General features: G+C 51.5%; 1 protein-coding gene across 4 annotated transcripts in view; it reads right to left on the bottom strand.

Annotated features, from left to right (window-relative positions):
* STAU1 (staufen double-stranded RNA binding protein 1) overlaps positions 1-14,246 on the bottom strand; it is a 576,538-nt gene that overhangs the window by 467,590 nt on the left and 94,702 nt on the right. For all 4 annotated transcript variants that reach the window (XM_086932622.1, XM_086932620.1, XM_086932621.1 and 1 more), the window contains 2 exons: positions 5,637-5,793; positions 3,835-3,973 (listed from right to left, as the gene is read on the bottom strand). In XM_086932622.1, coding sequence (XP_086788748.1) covers positions 3,835-3,973; positions 5,637-5,793 — 296 coding nt within the window. The remainder of the gene's footprint in view (positions 1-3,834; positions 3,974-5,636; positions 5,794-14,246) is intronic.

Below are 14,246 nucleotides of genomic sequence, written 5' to 3'. Positions count from 1 at the left end.
GGATGAAGCTGTGAGCCCCTCGCTCTTTTGGGGGTGTACATCAGCGCACAGGGCCCCCATTTTTGGCGGCAACTGACTGCCGCTCGAGCGCAACTGGCTGATATCTACCTCAAAAGAGCTGAATTTGCTGCTCTTCGTTTGCGCCATACCATCTACGTCGGGGTGACAAAGGCGGCTGCCTCCTAGCCAACGAGTTAAGCATTCAGCAGCAGCAGATGGGCGTCCACTCACTCCTTGACGTAAAGGGGATACAGATCACGCAGCCATCGCAGATGCATTTACATTTTTTATGCGGACCTTTACTCTGGTCAATGTCTAGACCCTGCAGACGGTGCATCCTACCTTGTTAAGTCACCCACGCCCCCCCTCTCTTCCGACCAAATAGCCTCGCTGGATCATGAGATCCAAGTGGAGGAGGTAATCTAGGCGATCTCCTGACAAAAGAATTTGAAGTCACCATGCCCAGACTTCTTCCCATCCATATACTATGACATTTTGTCAAATCCACCCCCCCACTCCTAACGCAGCCATTTAACTCCTTTCAGCCACCCGAGCTATTCCGCCCTCCATGCTAACAGCTTGTGTCGGCCATCCCGAAACAAGGTAAAGATAAACAATGATTCAGTTCATATCGACCAATATCTCTACTGGAAGTCGATCTCAAACTATTTACTTGTATCCTAGCATCCAGATTAGGCCCCTGAATGCCATCCATTGTAAACTTGGATCAGGCGGATTATATTTCCCAATGCCAAACTAGCTAAAACAATAAACGAGTGCTGCAAATCATAGAGAAGGCTTCTCGTGACCCGGGAGAATATATGCTTTTAGCTATCGACGCCAAGAAAGCCTTTGACAGGGTTCAATGGCCTTGCCTAGAACAAGTCCGGACCCACTTCGGCATCACCGGGAACTTCCAGGCTTGGGTACTAAATTGCTATCACCTCCCCACAATGTCGGCCAGGGAGAATGGCTATATCTCTGCAACCTTAGCCATTGGCACGTGGGGCTAAACAAGGGGGTCCCTTGTCCCCTCTGCTGTTCACCCGGATTATGGAGCACATGGCTCAAAGAGTCTGCGACAATCCCAATATCATTGGGACCACCTTCAGGGGTTGAGGGAGGGTCGTGTGGAACATCATAAGATTAGCTTGTACGCTACCGACATGTTGGCAACTCAGCGATGTCCCTCTCGGCTTTTATGGCCGAACTAGAGATATTTGGTCTTGCCTCGGGCTTTGAATCTATTGATGCCCCCTGCATTCAGAGCTTGCCTCGCTGCACAATACCCTTATCAGTGGGGAACCTAGACGATCCCTTACTTGGGGATCAAACTGAACTCCACTGTCCCAACAACCTCACTCCTTAACTATCAATCCCTACACAGCCACCTGGAATAAGTTACCCGATAAAAATGGCAGAAGAGTTGCAGCCATCAGGATGACCAGGTTACCCAAAATCCTGTATCTCTTTGATGCTTCCCCTAGCTCCCCCGAAACGGATGATTCCCAAACTACAATCAGAACGGCATCAATTTGTCTGGGCTGGGAAGCGACCCTTAATGAGAAGAGAAGTTAGCTATCTACCTCCTAATGCCGGGGGCCTCGGGATACCACACCTCAACTGTATTTTGAGGCAACCAAAATACGATACCTGGTTGAAAGGAACAGGGATGAGTCGGAGAGACACTGGCTCTTCCAGGATCGTGCAGTGGCCCCCACCTCCCTTTTGAAGATTCCTCTTTTAAAGAAAGCACACAGACCAGCAGAATCTGTTTGTCTCTCTGTGAGAAAGTGCCCTCGTTCTGCATGGTTGCCTCCACTTTTTGCTGAACTGCAGATGTACATTGACTGAGTGTGCCCTAGGCTCCTGCTAATCAGGTACCCAAGGCCTATGTTCTTTCCCTACAACTGCCTTGAATACCAAACCCAATTGGCACTCTCTGGCCACAGGTTGGTCTCTGGTAAATGGTACCACAGGTACCCAGGGACTGTGACCAGGGAAGGCCTTTAAGGGCTGCAGCACTTATTGTGCCACCCTTAGAGGTCATGTACCTTTACACTCACTCACTGCCTTTGCATGCTGCGTGTTTTGGTGCAGAACAAAGTGAAGAGTCGACATGGCACACATCCCTATGTGCCATGCCTACAACCCTCTGCCCTGCCATAGATCAGCCACCCCTCTAGCTGGGTGCACTATACCAGTGGTGAGGGTACAGGTGCATGAGCCCTGTACCCCTACAGTGGCCAAGTCCATTCTTAGGCATTTTAAGTGCAGTGCTGCCATTAAGAGTATATGGTGCTGGGAGCTTGTCATTACAAACTCCTCAGCACCATAATGGCTACACTGAAAACTGAGAAGTTTGCTATCAAACTTCTCAGCACATTAAACCCACACTGATGCCAGTGTGGGATTTAATGCAAAGTGCACACACAGAGCATCTTAAAGAGGACCTCTGAAAAACAAGCTACCACTAGCGTCCAGGCTGAGTGGCTGCTTTCAGCTGCCTCCCCAGACATGTTTCTGGACCTCTGGGTCGAGAGCCTGCTGCTCTCGGGGGTCTGAAACAATGCACATCTTGGGATGAGGTGCCAATCCTCCTCCCCAGGATGGGCAGGGTTCACAAAGGGGACGCTTCAAAGGTGTGCCACCTTTGTGCGTTTCCCCAGGCCACTTGCTGCTTTCAGCAACTGGTCCCCACTGGTTCTGATGCCCACTTTGGGCAGGAGAACCGGCGGGAAAAACAAGTGAGGAAGAGAGTTGGGCCTACCTCTGCTAACTCCACCCCTCAGGTGAGGGAGGTGAGATGAAGCACAACTCTCAGTCCCTACCATCTTGCAGATTGGTGGGACCCAGCCAACTAGGGAAAAGCTTATGCCCCCCGCCCACTGGAGGGTGGCATGATAGGGGGTGTACCCACCCCAGGGAAAGGACCCAAAAAACGGACCCAAAAAACGCAACCTGCAAAGGCAGTGTGTGAGTAATGGTACAGGGCCTCTAAGGGTGGCACAATAAGTGCTGCAGCCCTTAGAGGTCTTCTCTGGTTACAGTGCCTTGGGTACCTGTGGTACCATTTACTGGGAGCTGACCTGTGGCCAGAGATACCAATTGGGTTTTGTTTTCAATGCAGTTTTCGGGAAAGAACATAGGCCCTGGGTACCCGATTAGCAGGTGCCTAGGGAACACTCAGTCAAAGCACATCACTGAGTCAGCAAAGTGGGGGCAACCATGCAGAAAAAGGGCACCTTCTCACACCCACACACATGGGCTTGCTTTATCGCCTTTAGCTTATCCTAGGAATGGAGAGGATCACCCTCTCCCTCACCAATCAAGGTAAGTCTTTTTGGGACACTTTAGCGCCCTTACATATCCCTCTTCAAGCAACAATTCCAAGAACTGACTTGCCCCAAATACCTCATGAACACATTGATAGCATCTAAGCAATCACACTGTTACTGAAGCACCTGGAGTGATTTTGTTTGGGAGGTGGGGGAGAGAGATTGGGGTGTATTATGGTTTAATTGTGTTTGTTACTCCTGTGTACCATGACTGGTAGATTCTCAGGTCTTTGTTATCTACACTACCGCTTGCACTGTATTTCTTGGTGTTAAAGAATAAAAAGGTTTGAACCATAAAACACGTGAATAGAATAAAATAGCATTGCATCCTGGGAGCTTCACAATCCATCAAAGAGTAAATATTCCTTTTCCTATAATACAGCAATTTTTTAGCAACACAGATGTAGATGAGAGCTGCACTATCACATGGCACAACAGGATGCTTTACAAATCCTACGTTGTGTATATCCTTACTGAATTGTAGTGCAGTACATACCGTGGAGCATAACCACCACCTCTCATATTGTAGTTGTAGGGGGGTCTCATTCCGGTGTACGGATCAACAGGTTTGTACAAAGGTTTCTTCCCAAGCTTCATGCAAAGTGCGTTCAGTTCAACTGTGGGGGTTACACTGTCTGAGAAACAAAAAACAATGAATGTTATGCTATAGTCTCGACAGTCTGCACTACATTGATGCAATTCAATAGTTTCTGTACACTATGTTACTGCTGCACTTGTGCAGCGCAAACAAGGTTTTAATCTTCACTATACTCCGCAATACATTTACAAGGGAAATAATTTGGAAGCTGAACATAATCTTCAGTCCTTTATGGTGCAGCAGTGTGTAGCACACTAGGGACTATCGAGTGAAATTGAGAATTAGATTGCATACGTTGGGGGCGTGGCGCATCCAGTGATGGGTTTCTTCGAACTATATTTGAAGCGCTTTGGGACAGCATATTGATCAATGGCATCAGAGAGAAAGGTCCTAGATAGGTGTAATATTTTGGATCAAAAAATCCATCAGAACAAGCGGAATACGGGATTACAACAGGGTGCGGGGGGAGAACAGAACTCTCTCCCCAAAATCTAAGATGGGAAAAGGAAGCAAGGGGGGAGGTAGTTAGGCATGCAGTTACAAAGGGGAGGGCTGAACTGACCACAAAAACGGAAGCATTAAATCCTTATCAAAATTTAGTTTCAAAGACCATGGTAAAGTCGTTGAAAATCTAGAAGTGTTCTCTTTTGGAGGATGGAAACCGAGATTAATATGTGGAAGTTAATGGTCTCAAGACTTTCAGCAAAAATCTTAAGAGTTGGACACGAGGTTGGCCTACCCAAATGCTGAAGATGACCTCATGTTCTAGCAAAAGGGGCTCTCTGTAGGGTTAAATTCACACATTAAATCACCAACAATAATTATATCATATTATTGGACCAACATACTTATTTAGCCAAAGAACACTGGATTGGGTTATAATGCACATATCCAGTCACAACCAAGCAACACAGCATTTGAATCTTTACATACAGCAGGTCTGCAATATCAACACAAATTTAGTTAACATGTCATCCATTATATTTATGCAAAAGTCAATCTGCACATAATTCCTGTTGTCTGTTATTTAAGTATAGGAGTGTCCACGCAGTTGTTTCACTATTTGGTACAGCCTATTGATACCACAGTTTTAAGATCAGAAGGTCCAGTGTCCAATAAAGGGTGAAAGTAATCTCCTCCAGGTGTAAATCCTGGTGTAATTCCTTAATTGAAGTTCTGCTTCAGAACTAAAAACAAAACTGTAGTATGAAAAGATTCAAATGCTTTGTTGCAAAAGGGTGTTTGAATTAGAACCAGACACGATGTCCTCTGGCGAAATAAGTATGCTGGTCCAATAATATTACAAGATCATCATTGTCAAAATAATGTGTTGAGTTTATCCGTACAGAAAAACCCCTTGCTATAACACTAAACACTCAGGCTCTAGAAGAGTTATTCAGGCTTCCCCATTTCTTAAAGTGGAAGTTGGCCTCAAGGACTAAACTGAAGTGATTAGTGAAGTGGTACTCAGGGACATATAGTAAGTGAGGCAAGTGATAAAAAGATCTACCTTACCGGAGGAAAGAAACATTAATGAGTGCTACGGTCGCGAGTTTGTTTGTTGTTTTTTTAAATAGCTGCATCTTTATTTTTTCAACCAAGAGGGTTCATGTGTACGGTCACTAAAGAGCAGTACATTTAGGATGTATACAGAGCAATCAGCAATAAATATCCATTTACAATTGGGACCAAGTATATACCTGGATTTTTTCCTTCACCGCGAGTAGGGCGAACTGATGGTTTGGGGAATGTCGTCCCTTCCAAGGCTTTGGCAGCTGCTGCATGTTGAGCTTTTTTAATACTGGTTCCCTCAGCTTCCCAGTGCTGGTCTCCAAGAGTCAGCTGTACTGTAAACACCTGTAACCAAGAAAAGAAACTTCATAATATTGGTTCTACTTGATCACAACTTTCAAAATAGGTTACTACTTCAAATGATGCAGTACACAAGAGATTACAGCAAACTGAAAGACAATCAAACCAGCCTGACAGAATCATCCTAAAGCACACCCACCCGTGATTCAGAGGTAAGATAAACACCTAGGAAGACGCAAGAATAAAAAAAATATATATCACAACACAGAGTTGGCATGGACTTCTTCAGGGCATAGAATGATGGTCCTGGGAGAAAGAATGGATTTGTGCAGAATAGCTGCTTGGGCCTCCTTGATAAGGGCCTTATAGTGGGGAGTCTGATAGCTCAAATGAAACTGACAGTCCACTCCGGGTGCGTGAGTTTTTTTGTATTTGGACACTTATGAAAATAAAGGATTGATCGATATAATTCCAACTAGAACATATGACTAATTGACCAACCGTCTTGTAATAACGAGTGGTACACCACTCAAAAGTTTGGTTTAATTATTTATCTGAAGCGCAGCTGGCACCCAACAACGGCAGGTGCCGGAGTAGTTTGTGCACACTCAGCCAGATTGTCTTTTAAAACAAACACAAAGGGAACACAGCAGGGGAGAGCGGTCACTGTGTCCGCCATTGCCCGCAACAGTACACAGAGTTGGCATGGGTAAGTTAATTTTATTTAAGTATGTGCATTTGCGAGAGCTGTACAACAAACCAATTTCAGCAATATGGTACAGAGGTAAGCCCAGCACATAAAAAAAGCTATGAGCTATAGTGTTCATACTGTGTGTTTTAGTAAGAGGTTACAGGAAATAGCGTCAGAGGAGGTGGCAGGGAGCACTTTGAGTTTTAGAAAGTTGCATATAAAAAGAATGGGTAGAGAGAAATAAAATTCCCATGATAGGTTACTTTATATTAATGACCGAGTAAAAACCTACTCCACCTAGTTCTATTTAGAAATGAATATAGCTAAACATAGGTCACAGACCGTTCAAATAGACATAACTACACTAGCCTGATGTTACTGCAAACTTGAACCAGATACAAACCTATCCCTACCTAAAGTGGGATCATATATAGCCACCGCCAACAAGGCAGGTGGCGTTTTCAAGCACTTATTTCCTAACAAACTCTGCCTCACAAGCAGGTTGTCTTGGCATCGTCTAGCTTACCCTTACAACTATTCTTCATGTATTCATGGATATGCTACAATGGTATGGGACACTAAAGGCTTAACTTTTTATAGATAATATTCTACCAAGCTCAGATAAATCCCTTTCACAGAGATGAACCAAGCTTCTCTTAAATAACTTTTGCTGCTCAATGGCAGCTTTTTTAAACCTAAGACAAATGGTGCAGGGTACAAGATTGGACACAAATTATACAGCTGCACAAACTGTAAAACGTTGTAAAGAGAGATCAGAATGATCTGAGCAGACACCAAGCTTGAAAAACGAACACCTGAACAAGCAAATAAAGTTTAACAGGACTAAAGACATCACATAAAAAGGTGGGAGATATTCAAACTGGCATGACAAATTCTCTTCCTCAGCTCCACATGGGCAAGTTTAAGTTTCTCTGTGAAGATGGTGATTATATGTCCTCAGCATAAATTACAAGTGCTTTAGACACTATGGTGGAGGAGCGTCGCCCCACTGTATTCTCGCAGTGCGAGAAGCAAAAACATTTGCCTGTAGGCGGGGCAGCTCTGCTTACGGAACAGCAGGGCAGGGGAGGAGTGGTTAACACACAGAAAATTATTCAGCCTCCTTTCCAATAGTAAATTTGAAAGCTACATTAATTACTCTACAGTAGGATCATAAAAATACAGTGAAAGCATCACCATCGCAAGTCACAGTAATAGTGACAAAAACTTCAGATGTTAACAAGCATTGGAAATGCAATAGGTCTCGCATTAGAAAAGTTGGAGTTATTGGTCTTGTAAATGACATATTTTATTTATTTGTTGGTTTTTAAAATTGCTAAATTGATGGCTTTGTCATTTACAATGCCAATAGTTATAACTTTCGCGAATGTGACACCTATAGCATTTGGAATGCAACATGTTTTGTATTTACGTGACTTAGATGGCAGCTCTGGTCGTTAGGCCACATCTCTAGAGAGCAGGAGAGTGCAGCAGGGGAGAGAAGCACAGCAATGCAATAGGTCTCGCATTAGGAAAGTTTGAGCTATTGGTATTGTAAAGGACACATTTTTTATTTATGTGCTTGTTTTGAAAATAGCGAATTAATAGCTTTGTTATTTACAATGCCAATAGTTTTATCTTTCGCAAATGTGACACCTATTGTAACACAATATGTGTTGTGGGGGTGAGTGGGGGTGAGTGAGGGTGAGGGGGGGAGGGGTTGAGGGTGAGTGAGGGTGAGGGGTTGAGGGTGAGTGAGGGTGAGGGGTTGAGGGTGAGTGAGGGTGAGGGGTTGAGGGTGAGTGAGGGTGAGGGGTTGAGGGTGAGGGAGGGTGAGGGAGGGTGAGGGAGGGTGAGGGAGGGTGAGGGAGGGTGAGGGAGGGTGAGTGAGGGGTTAAGGGTGAGTGAGGGGTTAAGGGTGAGTGAGGGGTTGAGAGTGAGTGAGGGGTCGAGGGGGCGGGGTCGAGGGGGAGGGGTCGAGGGGGAGGGGTCGAGGGGGAGGGGTCGAGGGGGCGGGGTCGAGGGGGAGGGGTCGAGGGGGAGGGGTCGAGGGGGAGGGGTCGAGGGGGAGGGGTCGAGGGGGAGGGGTCGAGGGGGAGGGGTCGAGGGGGAGGGGTCGAGGGGGAGGGTGAGTGAGGGTGAGTGAGGGTGAGTGAGGGTGAGTGAGGGTGAGTGAGGGTGAGTGAGGGTGAGTGAGGGTGAGTGAGGGTGAGTGAGGGTGAGTGAGGGTGAGTGAGGGTGAGTGAGGGTGAGTGAGGGTGAGTGAGGGTGAGTGAGGGTGAGTGAGGGTGAGGGTGAGTGAGGGTGAGTGAGGGTGAGTGAGGGTGAGTGAGGGTGAGTGAGGGTGAGTGAGGGTGAGTGAGGGTGAGTGAGGGTGAGTGAGGGTGAGTGAGGGTGAGTGAGGGTGAGTGAGGGTGAGTGAGGGTGAGTGAGGGTGAGTGAGGGTGAGTGAGTGAGGGTGAGTGAGTGAGGGTGAGTGAGTGAGGGTGAGTGAGTGAGGGTGAGTGAGTGAGGGTGAGTGAGTGAGGGTGAGTGAGTGAGGGTGAGTGAGTGAGTGAGAGTGAGTGAGGGTGAGTGAGGGTGAGTGAGTGAGGGTGAGTGAGTGAGGGTGAGTGGGTGAGGGTGAGGGTGAGTGAGGGTGAGTGAGGGTGAGTGAGGGTGAGTGAGGGTGAGTGAGGGTGAGTGAGGGTGAGTGAGGGTGAGTGAGGGTGAGTGAGGGTGAGTGAGGGTGAGTGAGGGTGAGTGAGGGTGAGTGAGGGTGAGTGAGGGTGAGTGAGGGTGAGTGAGGGTGAGTGGGGTTGAGGGTGAGGGTGAGGGTGAGTGAGGGTGAGTGAGGATGAGTGAGGATGAGTGAGGGTGAGTGAGGGTGAGTGAGGGTGAGGGAGTGAGGGTGAGGGAGTGAGGGTGAGGGAGTGAGGGTGAGGGAGTGAGGGTGAGTGAGGGTGAGTGAGGGTGAGTGAGGGTGAGTGAGGGTGAGTGAGGGTGAGGGAGTGAGGGTGAGTGAGGGTGAGTGAGGGTGAGTGAGGGTGAGTGAGGGTGAGGGAGTGAGGGTGAGTGAGGGTGGGTGAGGGTGAGGGAGTGAGGGTGAGTGAGGGTGGGTGAGGGTGAGGGAGTGAGGGTGAGTGAGGGTGGGTGAGGGTGAGTGAGGGTGAGTGAGGGTGAGTGAGGGTGAGTGAGTGAGGGTGAGTGAGTGAGGGTGAGTGAGTGAGGGTGAGTGAGTGAGGGTGAGTGAGTGAGGGTGAGTGAGTGAGGGTGAGTGAGTGAGGGTGAGTGAGTGAGTGAGGGTGAGTGAGGGTGAGTGAGTGAGGGTGAGTGAGTGAGGGTGAGTGAGTGAGTGAGGGTGAGTGAGTGAGGGTGAGTGAGGGTGAGTGAGTGAGGGTGAGTGAGTGAGGGTGAGTGAGTGAGGGTGAGTGGGTGAGGGTGAGTGGGTGAGGGTGAGTGAGGGTGGGTGAGGGTGGGTGAGGGTGAGTGAGGGTGAGTGAGGGTGAGTGAGGGTGAGTGAGGGTGAGTGAGGGTGAGTGAGGGTGAGTGAGGGTGAGTGAGGGTGAGTGAGGGTGAGTGGGGTTGAGGGTGAGGGTGAGGGTGAGTGAGGGTGAGTGAGGATGAGTGAGGATGAGTGAGGGTGAGGGAGTGAGGGTGAGGGAGTGAGGGTGAGGGAGTGAGGGTGAGTGGGGGTGAGTGAGGGGTGAGTGAGGGTGAGTGAGGGTGAGTGAGGGTGAGGGAGTGAGGGTGAGTGAGGGTGAGTGAGGGTGAGTGAGGGTGAGTGAGGGTGAGGGAGTGAGGGTGAGTGAGGGTGGGTGAGGGTGAGGGAGTGAGGGTGAGTGAGGGTGGGTGAGGGTGAGGGAGTGAGGGTGAGTGAGGGTGGGTGAGGGTGAGGAGTGAGGGTGAGTGAGGGTGGGTGAGGGTGAGGGAGTGAGGGTGAGGGAGGGTGAGGGAGTGAGGGTGAGTGAGGGTGAGTGAGGGTGAGTGAGGGTGAGGGAGTGAGGGTGAGGGAGTGAGGGTGAGTGAGGGTGAGGGAGTGAGGGTGAGTGAGGGTGAGTGAGGGTGAGTGAGGGTGAGTGAGGGTGAGTGAGGGTGAGTGAGGGTGAGTGAGGGTGAGTGAGGGTGAGGGGTTGAGGGTGAGGGGTTGAGGGTGAGGGGTTGAGGGGTTGAGGGTGAGGGGTTGAGGGTGAGGGGTTGAGGGTGAGGGGTTGAGGGTGAGGGGTTGAGGGTGAGGGGTTGAGGTGAGGGGTTGAGGGTGAGGGGTTGAGGGTGAGGGTGAGGATGGGTGAGGGGTTGAGGGTGAGGGGTTGAGGGTGAGGGGTTGAGGGTGAGGGGTTGAGGGTGGGTGAGGGTGGGTGAGGGTGAGGGGTTGAGGGTGAGTGAGGATGAGTGAGAGTGAGGGTGAGTGAGGGGTTGAGGGTGAGGGGTTGAGGGTCAGTGAGGGTGAGGGTGAGGGGTTGAGGGTGAGTGGGGTTGAGGGTGAGTGGGGTTGAGGGTGAGTGAGGGTGAGGGTGAGTGAGGGCGGGTGAGGGTGAGTGAGGGTGAGGGTGAGTGAGGGTGAGTGAGGGCGAGTGAGGGTGAGGGTGAGTGAGGGTGAGTGTGAGGGTGAGTGAGGGTGAGTGAGGGTGAGTGAGGGTGAGTGAGGGTGAGTGAGGGTGAGTGAGGGTGAGTGAGGTGAGTGAGGGTGAGTGAGGGTGAGTGAGGGTGAGTGAGGGTGAGTGAGGGTGAGTGAGGGTGAGTGAGGGTGAAGGTGGGTGAGGGGTTGAGGGTGAGGGGTTGAGGGTGAGGGGTTGAGGGTGAGGGTTTGAGGGTGAGTGAGGGTGAGTGAGGGTGAGGGAGGGTGAGGGGTGAGGGTGAGTGAGGGTGAGTGAGGGTTGAGGGTGAGGGGTTGAGGGTGAGTGAGGGTGAGGGGTTGAGGGTGAGTGAGGGTGAGTGAGGGTGAGGGTGAGTGAGGGTGAGTGAGGGTGAGTGAGGGTGAGTGAGGTGAGTGAGTGAGGGGTTGAGGGGTGAGTGAGGGTGAGGGTGAGTGAGGGTGAGGGTGAGTGAGGGTGAGGGTGAGTGAGGGTGAGTGAGGGTGAGGGTGAGTGAGGGTGAGGGTGGTGAGGGTGTGGGGTGAGGGTGAGTGAGGGTGAGTGAGGGTGAGTGAGGGTGAGGGTTGAGGGTGAGGGTGAGGGTGTGGGGTGAGGGTTGAGGGGTGAGGGTGAGTGAGGGTGAGGTGAGGGTGGGTGAGGGTGAGTGAGGGTGAGGGGTGGTGGGGAGGGGTGTGGGTGAGTGGGGGTGAGTGAGGGTGAGGGGAGTGAGGGTGAGGTGGTGGGGTGGGTGGTGAGGGGTGAGTGGGTGTGTGAGGGTGAGTGAGGGTGGTGAGGGTGGTGAGGGTGGTGAGGGTGAGTGAGGGTGAGTGAGGGGTGAGTGAGGGTGGTGAGGGTGAGGTGGGGTGAGGGTGAGTGGGGGTTGAGGGTGAGGTGAGGGTGAGGGGTTGAGGGTGAGGTGAGGGTGTGGGTTGGGGGGTGAGGTGAGGGTGAGGTGAGGTGTGAGGGTGGGTGAGGGTGAGGGGTTGTGGGTGGTGTGGGTGTGGTGAGGGGGTGAGGTGAGGGTGGTGGGGTGAGTGGGGTGGTGGGTGGTGAGGGAGTTGAGGGTGAGTGAGGGTGAGGGGTTGAGGGTGAGTGAGGGTGAGGGTTGAGGGTGAGTGAGGGTGAGGGGTGGGGTGGTGGGGTGAGGGTGAGGGTGAGTGTGGGTGAGGGGTTGAGGGTGAGTGAGGGTGAGGGTGGGTGAGGGTGGGAGGGTGAGTGGGTGAGGGGGTGAGGGGTTGAGGGTGAGGGTGGGTGAGGGGTTGAGGGTGAGGGTGGGTGAGGGTGAGGGGTGAGGGTGAGTGAGGGTGAGGGGTTGAGGGTGAGTGAGGGTGAGGGGTTGAGGGTGAGTGAGGTGAGTGGAGTGAGGGTGGTGAGGGTGAGTGAGGGGTGAGGGTGAGGGGTTGAGGGTGAGTGAGGGGTGAGGGGTGTGAGGGTGGTGAGGGTGAGGGGTTGAGGGTGAGGGTGGTGAGGGTGAGGGTGGGGTGAGTGAGGGTGAGTGAGGGTGAGGGGTGAGGGTGGTGAGGGTGAGTGAGGGGTGGTGAGGGTGAGTGAGTGAGTGAGGGTGAGGGTGAGTGAGGGTGAGTGAGGGTGAGTGAGGGTGAGTGAGGGTGAGTGAGGGTGAGGGTGAGTGAGGGTGAGGGGTTGAGGGTGAGTGAGGGTGAGTGAGGGTGAGGGTGAGTGAGGGTGAGGGTGAGTGAGGGTGAGTGAGGGTGAGGGGTTGAGGGTGAGTGAGGGGTTGAGGGTGAGTGAGGGTGAGGGTGAGTGAGGGTGAGGGTGAGTGAGGGTGAGTGAGGGTGAGGGTGAGTGAGGGTGAGGGTGAGTGAGGGTGAGGGTGAGTGAGGGTGAGGGGTTAAGGGTGAGTGAGGGTGAGTGAGGGTGAGGGGTTGAGGGTGAGGGGTTAAGGGTGAGTGAGGGTGAGTGAGGGTGAGGGGTTGAGGGTGAGTGAGGGTGAGGGGTTGAGGGTGAGGGGTTGAGGGTGAGTGAGGGTGAGGGGTTGAGGGTGAGTGAGGGTGAGGGGTTGAGGGTGAGTGAGGGTGAGTGAGGGTGAGTGAGGGTGAGTGAGGGTGAGGGTGAGTGAGGGTGAGGGGTTGAGGGTGAGTGAGGGTGAGTGAGGGTGAGTGAGGGTGAGTGAGGGTGAGTGAGGGTGAGTGAGGGTGAGTGAGGGTGAGTGAGGGTGAGTGAGGGTGAGTGAGGGTGAGTGAGGGTGAGTGAGGGTGAGTGAGGGTGGGTGAGGGTGAGTGAGGGTGAGGGGTTGAGGGTGAGTGAGGGTGAGTGAGAGTGAGGGTGAGTGAGGGTGAGGGTTTGAGGGCGAGTGAGGGTGAGGGGTTGAGGGTGAGTGAGGGTGAGGGGTTGAGGGTGAGTGAGGGTGAGTGAGGGTGAGTGAGGGTGAGGGGTTGAGGGTGAGTGAGGGGGTGGGTGAGGGTGAGTGAGGGTGAGGGGTTGAGGGTGAGTGAGGGTGGGTGAGGGGTTGAGGGTGAGTGAGGGTGAGTGAGTGTGAGGGGTTGAGGGTGAGTGAGGGTGAGTGAGGGTGAGGGGTTGAGGGTGAGGGGTTGAGGGTGGGTGAGAGGGTGAGGGTGAGTGAGGGTGAGGGTGAGTGAGGGTGAGGGGTTGAGGGTGAGTGAGGGTGAGGGTACATGCTTTTCACTTTCTTCAAAGGTTGTCCGTGCATCAAGGGTAGTTGATTGAACTTTAACCCCATGGCTGCTAGGCGTTTTCCCGTCCTGCGCTGGGTTTTATTATTTTTCATTGTTTTATGACGAGCTGGCCTTGTCATCCGCGCACGGCAGGTAAGCGCCATGACGAGCCCAGCTCGTCATTAGCCTCGAAGGGGTTACGTATAATAATTGTACGTACTCTTCGGTGGCATTGAGCTCACACCCTCGAATGGTCTTCGGTAGTATTGTTTCCTGTAGAATTCTATTTCCTGCTTATAAAGCGCATGTCTCGGTCAGTATCAGCAAAGTGGTATGTGCATGTGAAAGTCGGAGAGTTGGAGGCGGTTAAGGAAATGCAGAACATTCTGCAAAAGTAATGGGAAACCATTTTTATCTTGAAACTGTTTTTTAACCGACAGTCTTTTATTCCTAATCATAGATGAGTGGGAGTAATACAGGGACTGGAGCAGCAGCGCCTCAGTTTGGATTGATGTGGCAGGCAGGAGAAAGTCAGGAGAGGGAGGAGAGGGAGGAGGGGGAACTGCTTGCGAAATGAAATTAAAAGCGGCCGGGCGGGAAATGCTCTCGGTAGCATTCGTT

This window comes from Lissotriton vulgaris, chromosome 7, assembly GCF_964263255.1.
Source record: "Lissotriton vulgaris chromosome 7, aLisVul1.2, whole genome shotgun sequence".
Lineage (NCBI taxonomy): Eukaryota > Metazoa > Chordata > Amphibia > Caudata > Salamandridae > Lissotriton > Lissotriton vulgaris.
Note: the sequence above shows the minus strand (reverse complement) of the source record. Positions and strands in the feature narration are given on the sequence as shown.